The 16,328-nt window shown below is 40.1% G+C and overlaps 1 protein-coding gene across 2 annotated transcripts in view; it reads left to right on the top strand.

The window, feature by feature from the left end:
- Positions 1–1,505: 1,505 nt before the first annotated feature.
- NAV2 (neuron navigator 2) overlaps positions 1,506–16,328 on the top strand; it is a 380,173-nt gene continuing 365,350 nt past the window's right edge. For both annotated transcript variants that reach the window (XM_009098722.4, XM_050974858.1), the window contains exon 1: positions 1,506–2,125. In XM_009098722.4, the coding sequence (XP_009096970.2) occupies positions 2,051–2,125 (75 nt within the window). In that variant the 5' untranslated portion in view covers positions 1,506–2,050. The remainder of the gene's footprint in view (positions 2,126–16,328) is intronic.

Genomic DNA, 16,328 nt, shown 5'->3' on the forward strand with positions numbered 1-16,328 from the left:
CATGATGGTTAAAGCTGGAACATTGAATGCATAGGAACTTCCAGAGACTGCACTTTCTTCTTCTTCGTCTTCTTTTTTTTTTTCCTAGTTGAGGGGACCTTGCATGTTGTCCTTAGTTGCACTGGTTATGTCATGCTATTCCAGCATGGCATTACACGATGTGACTGATGCAGTCTCATGTGTCACATCACAGTGAAATCACTGGAGGGGAAAAGTTTTCCTCGGTGGGGCTTAAGGATATTTATGAAATTTGGGGTTTTTTTTGCTTGTGATATTTGTTGCTAAGGTTGGAGGCCATGAATTGCCTTCAAGTTGCCTGTCTGATTTCTGTGGCTATTGGCAGGTTTGAAAACACAGATCAGGAGGAGATTCTGGTTCAAAATAGGATTGGAAACCTCCCGTTTCTCTGTAAAATGGGTTAGATGTGTTTTTAGATTGCTTTCAAATGGCAAAGCATTGCTGCAATGAGCTGTGTTCTTTCCTGTGCTCTTTAGAAGAAAGAGAACTGGCTTCATGGTGAGGAGCAGTGAGAGAGCATTTGAAGTGAGAGGCAAAAGCAGCATTTCTACCTGTTGTCCTGTCAAGATCTTTGCCTTGGTGTGACAAGGGACGTCAGCATGCAGAACAAGCGTTTCCACGGTGTTGTGGGAAATCTGTTTTTTATGCTGTTTAATCCTTCAGTGGTGGGAGAATGTCTGATGATGTTCTTATTTATTAGTTCCTTTGTTACATGGGACACAGGTTTGGATTTTTTGGTGCTTACCAGGCTTATAACAACAGGCAGGTAAATATGTGCTCTTATACCATGCTCAGCTAAGGTGGATGAAATTGATTTAATGTTTAGCATTTTTAGTGTGGAATTCACTGTAGTAAATGGGTTTTTCCTGATGCCTGCCTATTGAAGCCTGCTGATATTGATCCCACCTTACAAATTAACCCAGGAGGCTCTCTGTCTCTTGTAGTAAACTTGTGCTTCTCACTACAAGAAGAGCAGCATTTTAAGCTGGTTGACCTGTTAAGCTGTGATTTCAGGGTCTGCTCAGCTTTCCTTCCCAAGTAATAATAGAACCTGTTTGTTCCTGCATTATCGTGCTCAGGATTTTGGGAGGTGGCACTCATTAACTTTACAAACTGTGGAGAAGGATCCTTGGGTAGGAGACCCTAGAAGAATAATGGATTTGGCTTTAGGTCTGGGACTCTGAACCCTGGAAAGCTGAGTTTTGGGTTGATCCTTGCAGGCATCAGTCAGTTTTGTTGCAGTAGTTCAGCTCTGATGTACAGTTTTGTCATTCCGGGCTGGTTTTATGCAAGAAGCCCCAAAGGCAAGGTAACACTCTAAAGAGGCATCAAAGCATTTTGAGTAGCTTGGATGAGGAGTGTAGTATGTTCAAAACATGTAACTATTGTATCAGTTCTGACTCGTGGTTCCTGGTGGTGGACAAAGAACATCAGTAGCTATGTTTTCTTTCAAGCTGGTAAAAACTGCTTTTTTTTTTTCCCCCCTCTTCTAGGTATTTGTTTGAATACATAGAAGAAGATGACAAGTGTGCATGGATGATTTTACGTAATTAACACCTGCTAGATTTGCAAAAGGCAATTATCACTGTGAAGTGTTTACATTGATTTATGGGAGGAAGGCGGCCCATGAGAGGGATGCTGATAATATCAACACAGTGGATTAAATGCACATTTACACCTTTATTGACATATGAATTATCTGTGCCAGGAATGCACTGAAAAGGCTGCTGATGGAGCAGTAATGTGGCACAAACTAGTGGGTTTGGATTCAGCCCTGTCATCCTTCTGTAAGGCACTTACATGGAAACCTTCATCTGAGCTCCTGTAGGATATAGAGGCTCACAGAATGGCTGCTTGGTAGGATAATGAGCAGTGATGGCAAACGGGAATTTAGAAGAATGATGAAAGACAATGGCCGAGGTTTGAAGGAATTGTCTCGCCTTTTTGAAAATTACTTTTAGATTTTTGTTGTTTGTACTATGGATTTTTAGAGAAAGCTTAAAGAGGCTGGAAGAGTCTTTGTAGCAGGGAAATGGAATCTGGCTCTGAATCCAGCCAGCATCAGAAAAGAAAGATTGTGACGCATGGACTGGAAGATCAAAAAAGGGTAAGTGACAAAAGGTGGGAACACTTTCTGCTTAAATTACTGAAGGAGTTGCAAGTGGCAGAATAGCTCTACACAGTGCTTTTATCACTTGCACTTGCTGCTCACTATGCTCAGCCAGCTGTAGATCTCTTAATTATATGTTTTAGAAAATGTTTGTCTTTCTCTTCTTCCAATGTATGGAGCAAAGAGCTGAGGGAAGGGGAAATTGTGATGTGAAAGAAGGGAAAGATCTCTAGAATTCTGGCTGTTTGTTGATGAAGAGACATACAGTGCAAGTGAAATATACTGACTCTTGTCAGATTATTGATTTGTTGTAAGTTTAGCTTCTTTTTTCCTGTTGATATCATTAGTGGAGTGGTTAGAAAAATGCTTTCTTGGTGTTTGGTGTTTTCATTTGCTGAGAACGTTGTGCACTTGTCAGTGTACTCATTGTCCTGGTGGAACTGTTTGCATTTTGCTGTGGTTGCCAGGTGTAATTTTGGCTTGAATCAAAATGTAATGTCAGATGTTGGCCCTTGTTTTGCACAAGTGCTTTGTGGCAGCTCTGTGTGTCAGGGTGGTGCTGAGTTATCCCATCCTAATGGGTTGGGGCACTGAATTGACCTAAGTGAAGCCCTTGTCTCAGACAAAACTGTGGCTTCTGAACAACTGGGACTCCAAAGTTGTTTTGTTGGCACCAGTCAAGCACACTACAAGTTGACATGTTTCTGCTGTGTAAATCATTGATGTCGTCCTCCACGCAGAGTTGATGGGGAATAGAAAATGCCATGTTCATCTCTGTGTGGAGAGCTCCTTTCCCCTGTATGATTTTTATTTCAGTTGAAAACTGAGTTAAGGAAAAAAAAATTGACCGTCAGCTATTATTTTGCTGTTCAACAGCGCTCTCTAATTTCAGGGAGAGGGAGGTTTGTGTCACAGTTTCATCAGGTCTGGTGAAGAATAAAAGTGGTTTCTCTGTCACCCCATTAGAAATCCAAGCAGCCTGGAAAACTTTCAGAAATTGGATAAAATGCAGCTGCTTGCTTGGAGAGAAATGGCATTTGGGGAACAAAATAAAACTCCTGGATGTATCTTAATTGCACCAAGCATGATCTATTAACTGACAAGCTGCCAAGGTCTTCCTTCTACTTTTTTCGAGGAAGCATTTTGGGACTGAAGTAAATCAATAAGGGTTGAAACAAAATCCGTCTATTGACTTAATTTCTGGAGGCTGCTAGAGCACTTTTCCTCCCCCTTCTGAAGTGTACAACATTATCCTGCATTTGGGGCGTGATGGGAAAAACATTTGTGACCCGTGGCACCGAAGTATGCTGTAATTGTTTTGATGCACCAAAATTAATATGCAATTATGTCTGTCTCTCCTTGCTGATAGGTATGGGAGCCTACATCTCCCATCTGCTCCTGGAGCTGGGTGTTTGGTGCACATGTAGCACAGGGCCTCTGAATGTATAATATAACCCCAAGTGAGGCTCAGTGGCAGCTGGGATAACATCAATTGGTCATGCTTTGCTGACATTCATTTTAACTTGAACTCTAGCTGTCATGGAGATTATTAAATTTATAATGATATATGTAAGATCCATTTTAATGACTCTGCATGCTTGGGTGATCTCCCTCACTTCTGTTTGCAAAACAAGTCTTAATAGAGTATTACATTTCATTTCCTATAGAATTTTTCAGGGAAAGGTTACTGATGAGAGCTTTGCTTAGACTTCTGCTGACTGGGAAAAATCAGTTTGGAATAATGATAATGTTGGTGCAACTCAGTTGTTGATATTGTGGAGTTGAATGCTGATGTAAACTTTAGTGTTTCTAAGCTTAAAGTTCTTAGATTTCTGGTAGGGAAAGGTGTATGTGTGATCAAAGGCCATTACAATTAATTATCAATGGACACTTTTTTGTTACTGAAAATGAGGCTTGTGCTGGAAGAAAAAAAGACCAAGCTCATTTTTAATCAGGTGAGTGCATTATCCTTTTAATCACTATATATTTTATGGACATAAAGTCAACCATTGTTTAGTGTTTCTGAAGCAGTAAGAATCCGTCTGTGTACTCCCCTCGATGATGGATCTGGCTTGTCTTTCCCAAGTAGAATATAGAATGCTGTGTCTGCATTTGTGGTGCAGAAATCAAGCTTAGTTTCCTGTTTGTTTGGGGGTTTTTTAAGTGTATTTTTAGGTATCAACTCAGTAGCTATATTGATTAAACAAAGACAAGATTTAGTATTTGTGCTTGTTTTTTAAAGGGATGGGGTTTTGCTTTTTATGTGTTGGCTGATCTTCAAGAGCTGCCTCTGGCTTTGCTGAAATCAGCCAAAGCAGGTTCTTCTCAGTCATCACAGCTTCCCAGGCTGACTTTAAGAGAACTCATATTAATCTTTGGGATGGCAATTCAGCCATCTACATATCTTAAGTTGGCTCTAGTGGGAATTACATAGCTAAATTCCATGTAACTGGTAATGTACAAGTGAAGAATTTGATCAGATTTAACAACCGTGTAAGCTGGCCATCTGAAGGTAGCAGGATTACCAACATGAATACTAATGTGAATAGTGAGCAGGCTTTATGCCAGGATATGACCTTGGCAACAGAGTCTTTAAATACAAGAGTAATACAGGTGATGCTACAGAGCTTTTGTCTGTAAAGTTTGTATGTAGGGTATTGCTTTGGTATAAAATTGGTGATTGCTCATGAGCAGTGAATTCAGATATTTACTTTTTTTTTCTTTGAAGAAGAGATTTATGGCAAAAACTGCTGCTAAAATAATCTAGTTAGGTACATTTTCATGTCCTGTGTTATGAAAAATTTAGTGCTGCCCTGTGTTCTGATTAAATACATTTTCTTCTGATGAATGAAATGAAATATTTCTTCAGTTGATTTCCATCCTTCATTCCTCCTTCTTCTTGACTTTTCATTCAGGTCCATAGCTCTGAATTAGTGGGACATCCTAAAGAAATGTGTATGTGCAGTAGTGACAGAAGTGTCTTCTGCTCTGCCTGACTGAACCCCCTTTGACTGAATGATGAGTAAAATGGAATTGTGAAATGCATTCAGACTCTGGAAGGGTCTCTGTAAATGTGTATTTTATGCTTAGATGTGCTCTCTGGTCTAACTAAAAAATTGTCTCTGCTTGACTTGTGATTTTAATTTTTTGTTAGAGATTTATTTGCTCTTGCCTGGAGTATTGGGCTGATCTGTTTCAGGAAGGACTGTGTTCTGTTGTCAGCAGCACAGAAAGTGGCGTGGTAGTAGCACACCTCACAGAGATTAGTGCACCTCACAGGTTTATGTGATTGCTTTTGTGTGTGGGTTAAGGGGCATTTTTGGTTTTGACTGTAAAAAAATTGAAATATCAGCTCAAGCTCTCTGGGCATGCTGCCACAGAGGCAGAGTGCATCTGGTGCTGGACTTGTAAAGCCAAACTGATGGTGGTCTTCTAGTATTTTTTCCCCTTTTGCTACTTGATAGTAAACATCTTCAGCTCTTTATTTTTTTTTTTTTCTTCTTTAATTATTTTTATTTTGAATGAAGAATGTGTGAGCTGCAGTTTTACAGTGTTACAAGCAGACTAACACTGTTTTCAGGGGGCGTCTTTTTCTCTTGACTTGTTTTTGTTGGAGCAGTCGTTGTGATACCCGTGACTGAAGCCATATGCTTTAGCTTTCTCCTGGGTTTGTGTTTTTCCTGCCTCATTATTGACAAACTTCCCATTTGTTTGAGGATGCTCTGCTGCTACCTTTATATCAAAGTCAGTTTAAAGAGCATAAGTAGTCTCACATGTATTGACCTGCTTATTCTGAGGGCTTGTGTTCTTTAAAGCAGGGGAATGGTGGCTGAGTACTGTGTTTATTAGCAGAATTTTGTGCTGAAACATTAATGTCAGTTGGGTGCTGGGCTGCTGAGCCAGTGTGGAAGCACTCAAGTGTAACCACTTATAAATTGCAGCAGGACTTAGCTTATGAAATTACAGCAAGCTGTGTTGCGCTGTTTTGGTAATTTAACTAACTGGGTTTTTGTGGAAACACACATGCAATAAAAATCCTCTGAGAGGGAGACCTGAGAAAATGTCAGCTTCTCCTTCATTTTTCAGATATTTAAAACCTTCTGTAAACATAACAATCTCTGTAGAATTTCAGTTTGTGATAGGATTTTATATTTTTATTACATTAATTAAGATGGTTAATAAATTTACTTTAAACCTTATAGAATCAGATTTGGGAGATTTTAGTTACATGGATGTGCCTTGGTGGTGTATCCAGGGCTTGGCTTCTGCTTTAAGGTCATAAGTTTCCTGCTCTGAAAGATGCTTCTGTAACCCTTTTTGTGGGTGTGTTGTCTATGCCAATTTTAAACCACTCTTCACTGAGAAATTGACTCAAAGAAAAAAACAGGTAGTTGTGTTTGTTTTAGTGAGGCAGATTTCCACCTTAACGGTTGCTACAAGGTATTTCATTATTCTATTTTATCTGGAGCTTCTTTCTACAATGGTTTTAATGAGAGAGTCCTAGGAGTGTGATTTGGTATTGCCAGCCCTCTCCCAGTCAAACCCTGGATGAAGAAATTTTCCATATTGTCAAAAATGTTTACATAATATAAACAAAGGATCTTGCTTACTCAGCTGATGTCTCTTGTAATGTTTGTCTAGTTAAAAGAATTTGCAAACTTTTTAAGATTCAAGGGTGATTTTTCTCCAGCTTGTGTAAATTTGTGTTAGGATGTGATCCAAAGGATGTGTGGTGATGTCAGCCAATCAAAGATTGGACTGCAAGTGTTGGATTTCACGTGCCTGAGGACTCTGGCATAGTCTCCACTAGAACTGACTCGTGTAATTCTGTCAGTCTTTCATCTCTTTGCCCTGACCTTTCCCCATGTCTGTGTTGCTGTGCAGTGAAAAAAGCTCCTGTGTGATTTCTTGGGGTCTTAGGCTTGGCCACATTTTTGAGCTTTACCTCTGTTTTGTGAAGTGAGTAAACTATGTGTGGCACAGGTACCTGTGCTATTTCTCTTCCTCATACCAAGTGAAGTTGATTATCTCAAAAATAACCTGACTGAGGAGTTTCTGCTGGAGTTCCAAGAATGGGGAAGAAATACCCATGGGCAAGCAGGTGGCTTAGGCAAAGCAGGACAATCATGGCTTTCCACATGAGCTTAAAGCCTCTTTGTGAGGGAGGGAATGAAGTTGATCAGGAGGTGAAAGCAAGGAGCTGATGAGATGCATAAACAACTGCTGCTGATGCTGTGGCTCTGAGGTGATGGGAGAAATGTGAATGGAGCATTATTCTACAAGGATAGGACTCTGGAAATCTCTGTGGAAAACATCTGTGACACCTTTTGCAAATTTGCTGATGGCGCTCTTTGAGCAGGATGCAGAGTTTTGGATGTCTGTCTTGACCAAAGATAGAGGATGGGAGTGATTTACAATGTGCTTGGGGGAGCTTGATATCCACCTTCCCTCACATGAACAAAAAGCAGAACAATTATTCTTGAGGGTTTATTCCAAAGTTCTGGCATGCATGCCTCTGAAAATGCTTGCATGGTGGGCAGATTACACAGCAGGTAAGTGCAGATGCTGTTAACAGAACAGTACAAAATCAGTCAGAAATTATTTCTGTTTGCTGAAATTGTCATGAGGATCAGTGCTGGTAACAGGTTTATATGTTACCCCTGACTCTGCTCATGCCTGGAAGAACTTCCCTGCTTGCATTTGTGTGTATCTACGCAGCATGTAGTTTTAAACTGTTTTTTCCCCCCCCTCTTCTCTGATGGTAGATTAAGACTACGCTGGTGTGATCTGCCCATTCAAATCCTGCAGCAGTGCCTGGTGTGCTGTACTGCCAGTGGCACTGATCAATAGCTGATCTTTCAGAGCTGGACAGAAAGCCAGCAATATGCTGATGCATCAGCTGCTTGCCTTGTGTGTATGGAAGAAATGCAGCCCTCCTTCCAGCTGCTGCTGCTGACTACAGGCTTTAAAACCCTAAGGCATGGTGTGTGATTATTGTTCTTACCTGGGATGACTGTGAGTGTTAATGGTCATAAATTAACTGGGATATTTCAAAATTTAGCCAGACATCTTGATTCCGTGGAAAATCTCCACACAATCTGTGGAAAATCTCAATCACAAAATCTGGGGAGGATTATATATTTGGTCTCCTTTAGCTGGCTTTGGGGTGCCTTGTCTGGGACCCTTGTGAGTGGGGGCTAAAGAGGGAAAGCTGGACACAATGCTGTAGCTGTGGCTCAGTGTGGAGGGGTAGAATGTAAGGAAAGTGCAGAAGGTAATCTCACACCTGAGGAGCTGCAGCTGTGCCAATCACCAAAGATTAGGAACAGGGCTGCCCTTAACAGGACACAGCTGTGTCCCATAACAAGAGTGCCACAAAAGAGTGGGTTAGCTGGTTGGGAAGAGAGAGTTGGAGTTTGTTGGCTGTGCTGTGAAGAGAGATGGAGTTGTTGGCTGTGAAGGAGTCAGTGCTGTGAGGAGCTGCCCATGAGAAATCACCGAGAAGGAATGAGAGCTCTGCAATATGATGACAACAGCTCAGTGCATTAGTGAGCCTCTTACTCCAGTTTTCCACATCCTGTGGTATAAAGGAAGATTTTATTGCTGAGATCCTAATGGCTTCATCAATCTAATTTCAAAGATAATGAAAGCAAATGCTTAAGCAGTAAATACAGGTAAGTGCTATCTAGTATAGGGTGTCTTCTTTGGAGTGTAAGAACACTTGTTTCAAATAAAGTTAACTTCTGATGTTATAGAGGGTTGTAGGATGCTAAAGAGAACTCTCTGCTTAGTAAAAAAAATCTTCTGTAACTAGTTAAATTGTAAGAAAGTTTACCCCCAATACCAGAGTGTACCCTGGAGATGCTTCTCCAGCTGTGAAATGCACTTTGTCTCTCATTCCCTTCTTTTACAGTGGTTTAGCAGAAGTTGCTGCATTTCCCTCATTCTTTCTGTGATTAAGACGTAGCAAACCAAATTTTCTGTGCCATAGAATGCATTTCACCTGATGCGCTGCTTCAGGAACCAGCACACTTCCCAGCCCTTGGACGTGGTAGAAGTCCAATGGAAGTTACTGTTGTGTCACATGACTCAGTGCTGTGGGAATCACTAAAATTGGAGGTTTTAGGAAACCAAGGTGCATTCCTCAGTAGTCCTGTTTGGTTTGTGATTTGTACCTAGACCCCTGGCTAGCAAGAAGTGTTGCAAAAATTCCTGATATGTCCTGTGCATTTAACAGGACAGGTGTCTCTGTCTGTTACATGAAAAGTGCAAGGAAGTAAACACTAGAGGTTTTGTTTTTAATTATTTTTGTAAAGCCAGTGTGGCTTTCAGATAATATACATTCTAACTCATTAGCGTGTAGTTTCCTGCACACCTCCTTAGAAAAATGCTCATTATTATGCAAATGGCTACCCTCTGGCTTTGAAGTAATTGTCACTTGGAATAATGTGTGGGCCATGGTATAAAATACTTCAAAACCTAAATAGCTGGGAAATTCAGATTGAACAGTCAGACATTGCCTCTTGTTATGTCTGTGCCTGGAAGCAAATTTGATATCCCTGAGGTCTGCTATCTATTGTGATATTCCTGGTGAAGGGAGTGGTAGGAAAGGGAATGGGGAAAAGGAGGAAGGAGTGTACAGGAAATAGTCTCTGTGATAGTTCAGACTTCTTTACTATTTTTAGGGTGTATTATAAATCTTGAAGTCTTCTAGACTCAAGGGTCTTCCAGAAAGGGAGGCTTTAGGGAGAGACAGACAAGCATTTGTCAGTATTTATTTTTAGGCACTCAGTGTTAGGGGTTTTTCTGGTTGATTATAGTCCAGTTTGACAGATGTGGTGTAGATTTATTTATGCTTGCACACTGCAGCAATTCATGACTTTAAGAAGCAAATATTAGTGACATCTTCCAGTAGCAGCAAAGCTCTCGTATATTTTTTAACAAAGAAATTGGGTTTCTCTGTTAAGGTGTAGATCTGTACAAAACACAACTTTAAGCATAAAGCTTTATAAGCATAGTTACTGGTGCAGTGCAGATGAAGGAATTCTTGGTGAGTGTTACAAATGTGTATTTCTTAGGTATTCATGCTTGAAAAGCATCATATGTCTGTGTTTCCATTCATGTTCATGTGTTGCTTTCAAAGGATTATTAAGAGGAATACTTAAAATGTTACAGAACCTGGCAGGAAAATAGGTATGTTACAGATGAAAATGGATATTTTCTTCTAAAACTGTTTAGGATCCTATTGGTTTAACTCTAAAATAACTGGTAGGAGGCTGCTGGACTAAGTGAACTTATTCTCCAAGGTGAATTCCCTTCTGTAATGCAGAACCTTATTGTTTTCTAGATCAAGTTGCAATTTCCCTGTGCAGAGGAAGACTGGATGGGATAATACATCTGAGTTGCTTGCCTTTTCTTGCACAAACCCTTTTGCCAGTCAGTGCACTCTCTGTTTCTGCTCTTTATCTGGCAGTGCAGGATAAAGGATGTGACAGTGACCCACGGTCTCTGTGCACAGCAGTATGGGGAGATGGAGATACCTCAACAATTCCCCAGCTGCTCAGGAGTCTACTGCAGCTTCTGTTGGGAACCAGACCCTTTTTAGGGAGACTGAGAGACTTCTGCAACATTCCCATGGAAATAAAAGGCAGTGAGAGGGGTGGACATGATTTTGTAGCAGGGTGAAAAAAAAATCTTGTTTTTTTTTGTGGTAGAATTATAAAAATCCCTTCTTTGCAGAAGACTGTCATTCATCCTTTAGAAAGAAATGATCTGGCTTACAAATTAGCTTGTCCTTGCAGCATTAGGGAAAAAATAGCATGGTATTGAAGACTCTGATTCCTTTTCTTGCTAACAGATAATGATGCGTGGATGTCTCTTGAGGCTATTGCACATTGATGGTAATAAATATGTACTCAGGCTTGTGTAGCTATTTTTCAAGTATTCTGCATTAAAACAAGGAGCTGTATTCAAGGGAGCTGAGGGGCAAGAGGGTAACTTCTGACATCTGATAAGTTGAGAAATCGATAGAGACAAGATAGGCTTGTTATGAAAAACTTTCCACTTATAGGTGGAAAATGAGAATTCTGTGTGCTGCAAGCATTTAGCTTGCAGTTTATTTTCTAAAGTCTTTCAGTTCTTCTTTGTGATGACAGCAGTGACTATCAGATCCTCAGTAACTTGGAGGATTTGTTTTGGATATGCAACATACATCCAATATGACTGCTCCAAAAATGTAACAAGGCAGATGGAATTGCCTGTGTTATTTCACTGTCTCTCTCTGAAGTCTCCTAACTCAGATGCCTTGTTTTCTTCATTGATGTTTGCTGTATCGTGTCAAACAAGGTAATGAATTTTTAAAATGTCATCAATTTAGTACTATGATACTCAAAATTTTTTAAGTAAATCCTGTGAACACAGTAGGAGCGATAGTGGTTAGAAACTGGAGAAATCAGAGAATTGTAAGGCTTAGGGTAAAGAAAGTTGGGTTGTAGTAAAGTTTTTTTGTGATATGAGCATGAACTGGACCTCAGTTTTTCTGTTATTGCTCCACTGGTTCATAACATGAATGTTAAACAGATCAAACAAAAACTAGATGGTGCTAATTTAGTTATTGAAAGTGTGCCCTTCCCATATCAGCCTTGATCAAAATCAACATGAGATAGTAGAAATGAATGAAAGTTGCATCAGCCATCTCTTAATTGTATAATGTTTGAGCTTTAATGTTATTTGTGCTGATAGCTCACATTCTGTGAATGAGAAGACCACCATAAAACACCAGAAGAGATCTTTGTTTCAAACACTTAATTTTTGCAGGTTTTAAATACTGCACTCTATTGATGCAAAACTCATATTAATCTTATGTGCAGGGTTGTTGTTGTTGTTATCTCTTTAATTTGCCTTCCAAACTGGCATCATTTTGATTATTATGCTGACTGCTGGAGCTCAGGCTTGGCAATAGGAGTAGCCTGTCTTCAGACTCCTTTTCCTTTAAGATGCTTGACTAAATAAAAGGAAGATTAGTTATAGTGTGTATGTGTCAGGGCTGGAATAAAATATTCATAAATATTTATCAGGTGGGGAAAATAAATACATGGGTGCATCCTTTTAAAACTCAGATGATATGGCATAATAGACCAGCTGGCAGAGGATGAAAGGTGAGTGTGGGGGAGATTTTTCACCTTGTGTAAACTATGGAGTAACCTGAAATGCAGCACAGCACATTGAAATGCCAAAATAGATGGAAGCATGTACAGGCAAGGGCCTTTCTGGATAGATAGACAGATGATTGCTTTCCTAAGAGCCTGGAACTTGGAATTGATGGTGGGTGGTCTAATGCCATGCACTGTATTTACAGTGGCTGAGTGTGAAGTCAGTGTGTCTAATGCATTGACAGAGTCACAGTGAGAAAGAAGACACGTACTGAGGGGCATTAGCAGGAAATGCAGATTTTGTAACAGAAATTGTGATCAGTAATGGCATGAACACAATGTTTTAGGTCTTCTGTATTCACCTGTCTTTATCTGTAGGTAATATATTTTTGGCTTGTAGATGTAGCTGTTGGGTTTTTCCGTGCATATAAGCATCTCTTTTCCTTGAGGACTGTTGTGTTACACTAAATTCCAGAGGCTGACTTGTTTGGGTGACCCCTTCAGTGCTGCCCTACACAGATGAGAATGTCTGAGACACACAGCTCCCACTATCAGGTTCCTCTTGGATTAAGTTAATTTTTTTTTTTTTTTTTTGTGTTGGGTTTTGGTTTTTTTTCCCTTTTGGAGTTGGCATAATTTTCAAATTAATCCAGCTGTCAGCATGGCCTTGTGTGGTTCCAAGGTCATTGGCTGATCTTTGGGAGAACAGGAGAGTGATGAAGGATGGGAAGCTGGAGGAGAACTGGCTTGTTCTTGCAGTGCTGGTTTTGTTTTTTATTTGGGGTTTTTGCTGCTGGTAGTAAAACAGAAGTTGGAAATGGATAATCTTGATAAATGATGAGAAATACTTCTTTGAGTCTTGCAGGAAAGAACACAAGACACATAGAAAGCAAGTATGATGCAAGCATTCACCTCATATGGGGAAATCTGCTTCAAAATTGAAATGTCCCTCTTTCTAAACAGTAGCAAAAACCCCCTAAACAAACAAACAAATACCTCTTACAAACCACAATACTCTGCAGCCTGTAAATTAAAGTACTGCTCTGTACATAGTAGCTTTTTTTTTTTTTTTTACTATTCCACGCACACTTTTCATGTGTGCGTTGAGGTGCAGACAATTCCTGTCTGTACATAGTTTTGTTGTGCTCTGAAAAGAGGAACTGGGCTGAGAGAAATGTCCCACAGAGCCAGGGGTGTGTGTGGAAATGGAGGTGATCCCTCTCTGCTGCTGCCTTGTGCTCCTGGGGAGCAAGGACAGCTCCAGCACTTGGTCTGATCTACATCAGGTGCTCGTGTGTTTGAAGATGATGAAGCAGTAACTGCTGTCCTCTCCTCCCTGGCCTTTCCCCTGCCCTAGGGTGGTGGGTCATGACTGATAACACTTCTTCTGCAGCAAAAGCTGGTCACTATCAAATGCAGAAGGATTTAGGGTTAAGATTGTTCCAGGATGTTTTCAATGTCTTAAGAGGGGTGTGTGTATAAACAAATCATCCATGCTGATTAGTTCATCTTGCTGGGTATCTTCCAAGTGAACCACTAATTTATTTAATAGTCTCCTCATTTTGGATGAGAGCATAGCATAAAGGTGTCTCATGTCCTGCTTCTTTGGGTTACATTAGTGGTTCTGATAGCAGCTTCTACAGCAGGTGTATTTCAAATATTCAGGAAGAGAAAAGTGGCTTTTCCTATTTTTCAGTGACACTTGTCTGGGCTGTGGGAGTCTAAGGCAGGGAATGGAGAGAGGAGGACAGAGTCTGTCCTGTCTCAGCCCTGGCAGGTGCTGTGTGCCACGCAGTCCATGCTGGTAGCTGTGCTTCATTCACCCAGCAGTTCCTCAGGTGCATCTGTTTCTGGGGGCAGAAGGACAGCCCCCATCCCTGACAATTCCCCTAGCAACACCAACAAAATCCACCCTGCCACAAGTGCCCCAGAGTGTGTTGTAGCTGCTGTCCCAGCTGGGTTTGGGCATTTTGAAGAGAGGTGATGTCAAATCTGTTAGTGTGGTCCTTGGAGGATACAACAGGGGCTCATTATGTTTCCTTAAAGCTTGCACGTGTTTTTAGCCAACTTAAGGGGCGTCCCAGTTGTTGTGACCATGTTCACCTGGGAGTTTGGAATGGGTAATTTTCTTCTGAAATCATTCTATTTCAAGTCAATTGCTGCGATGAACTTCAGTGATAATCTTTTGTTACCAATTAAGATTAGTAATCTGGAGTGCTTTTTATGTTATGAGTTATTTTCCATTCCTAATAAACTAGAAAGTGGATTTCAATTTAGAATTTTTTTACAGCCTCTAAATAATGAAAGCATTCAGTCTTGATTTGTGTTTATTGGCTGGATAAGGATTGCTTGTTTTTATTTGTGATGTAGTGTTCTCTCCTTTGCAGATAATATCAGAAATACCATAAAACAACGTGATGACTTTAATAGGTTCATTTCATCCTTAATGTCCAAGTGGAAAATGTGACTGTGCACTTCAGCAAATGCTTCAGAATTGAGTCTTGGGCTCTGCTGTCTCGAGTGTCTGCAGTGCAGGCACGTTGTCAGTCAGCACATGTGGCAGTGCCCTGCATCTTCCCGGAGAGCATCCTGCAGTTCAGCCCCTCTGAAATCAAGGCCTTTGTGAGGCAGATCCAGGCAGTGTCAGATGTTGGAGTGCTCAACTTTGGAAGCCAAGAACTATTCGTAACTATTGATGATAACTTAATATCCATATGTGTGTGGGGTTTTTTTTTCTTTCTGGCTGCGTGCCCAGATTCTATAGCGATGAGTAGTTATCTTTGCAACCTTTCACATTGTTGACAGTGATTAATAATGTGTTGTGCACACTTCCATTGCATCAAATACCAATTTTTTTGGGTAATGGGAAAAGAATATCTCATTAGGTAATTAATATTGACTTCACACATTGTATATAATTCAAGGTTTTTTGGTTTGGGTTTTTTTTTTTTTTTTGTTATTTTTTTGAAAAGCAGGGGTAGGAGTAATAGATTGAAGTATGACTTTTATGAAGTCATGAGAGTAGAATATAAGGTTTTAGCTGAATTTCTGTCAGTTTCCATAATACTACTGAAATGCAAGCATATGAAAGCAGAAGTGTAATTTTTAAGGATTTTCCTGTGAGGAAGAAAATCTTTTAAATCACTAGATGCTGTGTATACCCTTCTGAATGTTAAATCCTAAAGCAATAAAGATAGCAGATGCTTGTAAAAATGAGATGACTGCAGCTTAGAAATCTTGTTTTTCCTGAGCAAAACTGCTTGAAATTGCTAATGTGTGCACTGATAAGCACTCAGTGCTAGGCACTTCTCTCTTAGGCAGTGTGTAAAAAGTGTAAAACTGATTATTGGAAGTTAAGAGGTGGGGACTGTTATCATACTTGGATACCCTTCATGTGAGAACACCTCCTTCAATTGCTGTATTTTATTTTTGTTTGGTCAATGCCATTTAACCTGAAGCACTTTTTTTTCATTTCTGCTAGTATTGAAGTAGTTTGCATATCTCTGTATCTACTCAAGAAAAACTGAACCACAGATTAGGTCACCTATGCTGATTTTCCACATTTTTTTCCCCTAAAGTGAAATTCAGCTTTTCTACTGTTCTTTTATCTGTTTTTCTACTGTTAATCATCTTTACCTTTCAAGATTCAAGGTTGGTTTTTTTTTGGGGGGGGGTTGTTACAGCTGCACTGTTTAGCAATGCAGAGCCTGTAGTTGTTTCATGATTTAGATGCTATCTATGTGTATATATTAATTTCTATTCATGTGGCTAGGGACTGACATATTAAACTGGTATTCTTTCTGGTTTGTGTCGTGGTTACTTCATTAACTGTGTTGAATTATGCTATAAATATTTGCAGGAGCCCAGTCTTTGTAGTCATTCTCTGTGGGGAATTTGCATGGAAATTGATGGGGGATCTGAGTGTAGAGAAGCTGCTTAAGTGGGCATCATCTGCTCTTGCAGGCACGCAAGCCTAAGTGGTAGAATATATATTTTTTAAACTGCTAATGTACTGTTAGGGCAATCAAGGGAATGACTTCCTCAGTGAT

The sequence above is a fragment of the Serinus canaria genome, chromosome 5 (genome assembly GCF_022539315.1).
Source record: "Serinus canaria isolate serCan28SL12 chromosome 5, serCan2020, whole genome shotgun sequence".
Lineage (NCBI taxonomy): Eukaryota > Metazoa > Chordata > Aves > Passeriformes > Fringillidae > Serinus > Serinus canaria.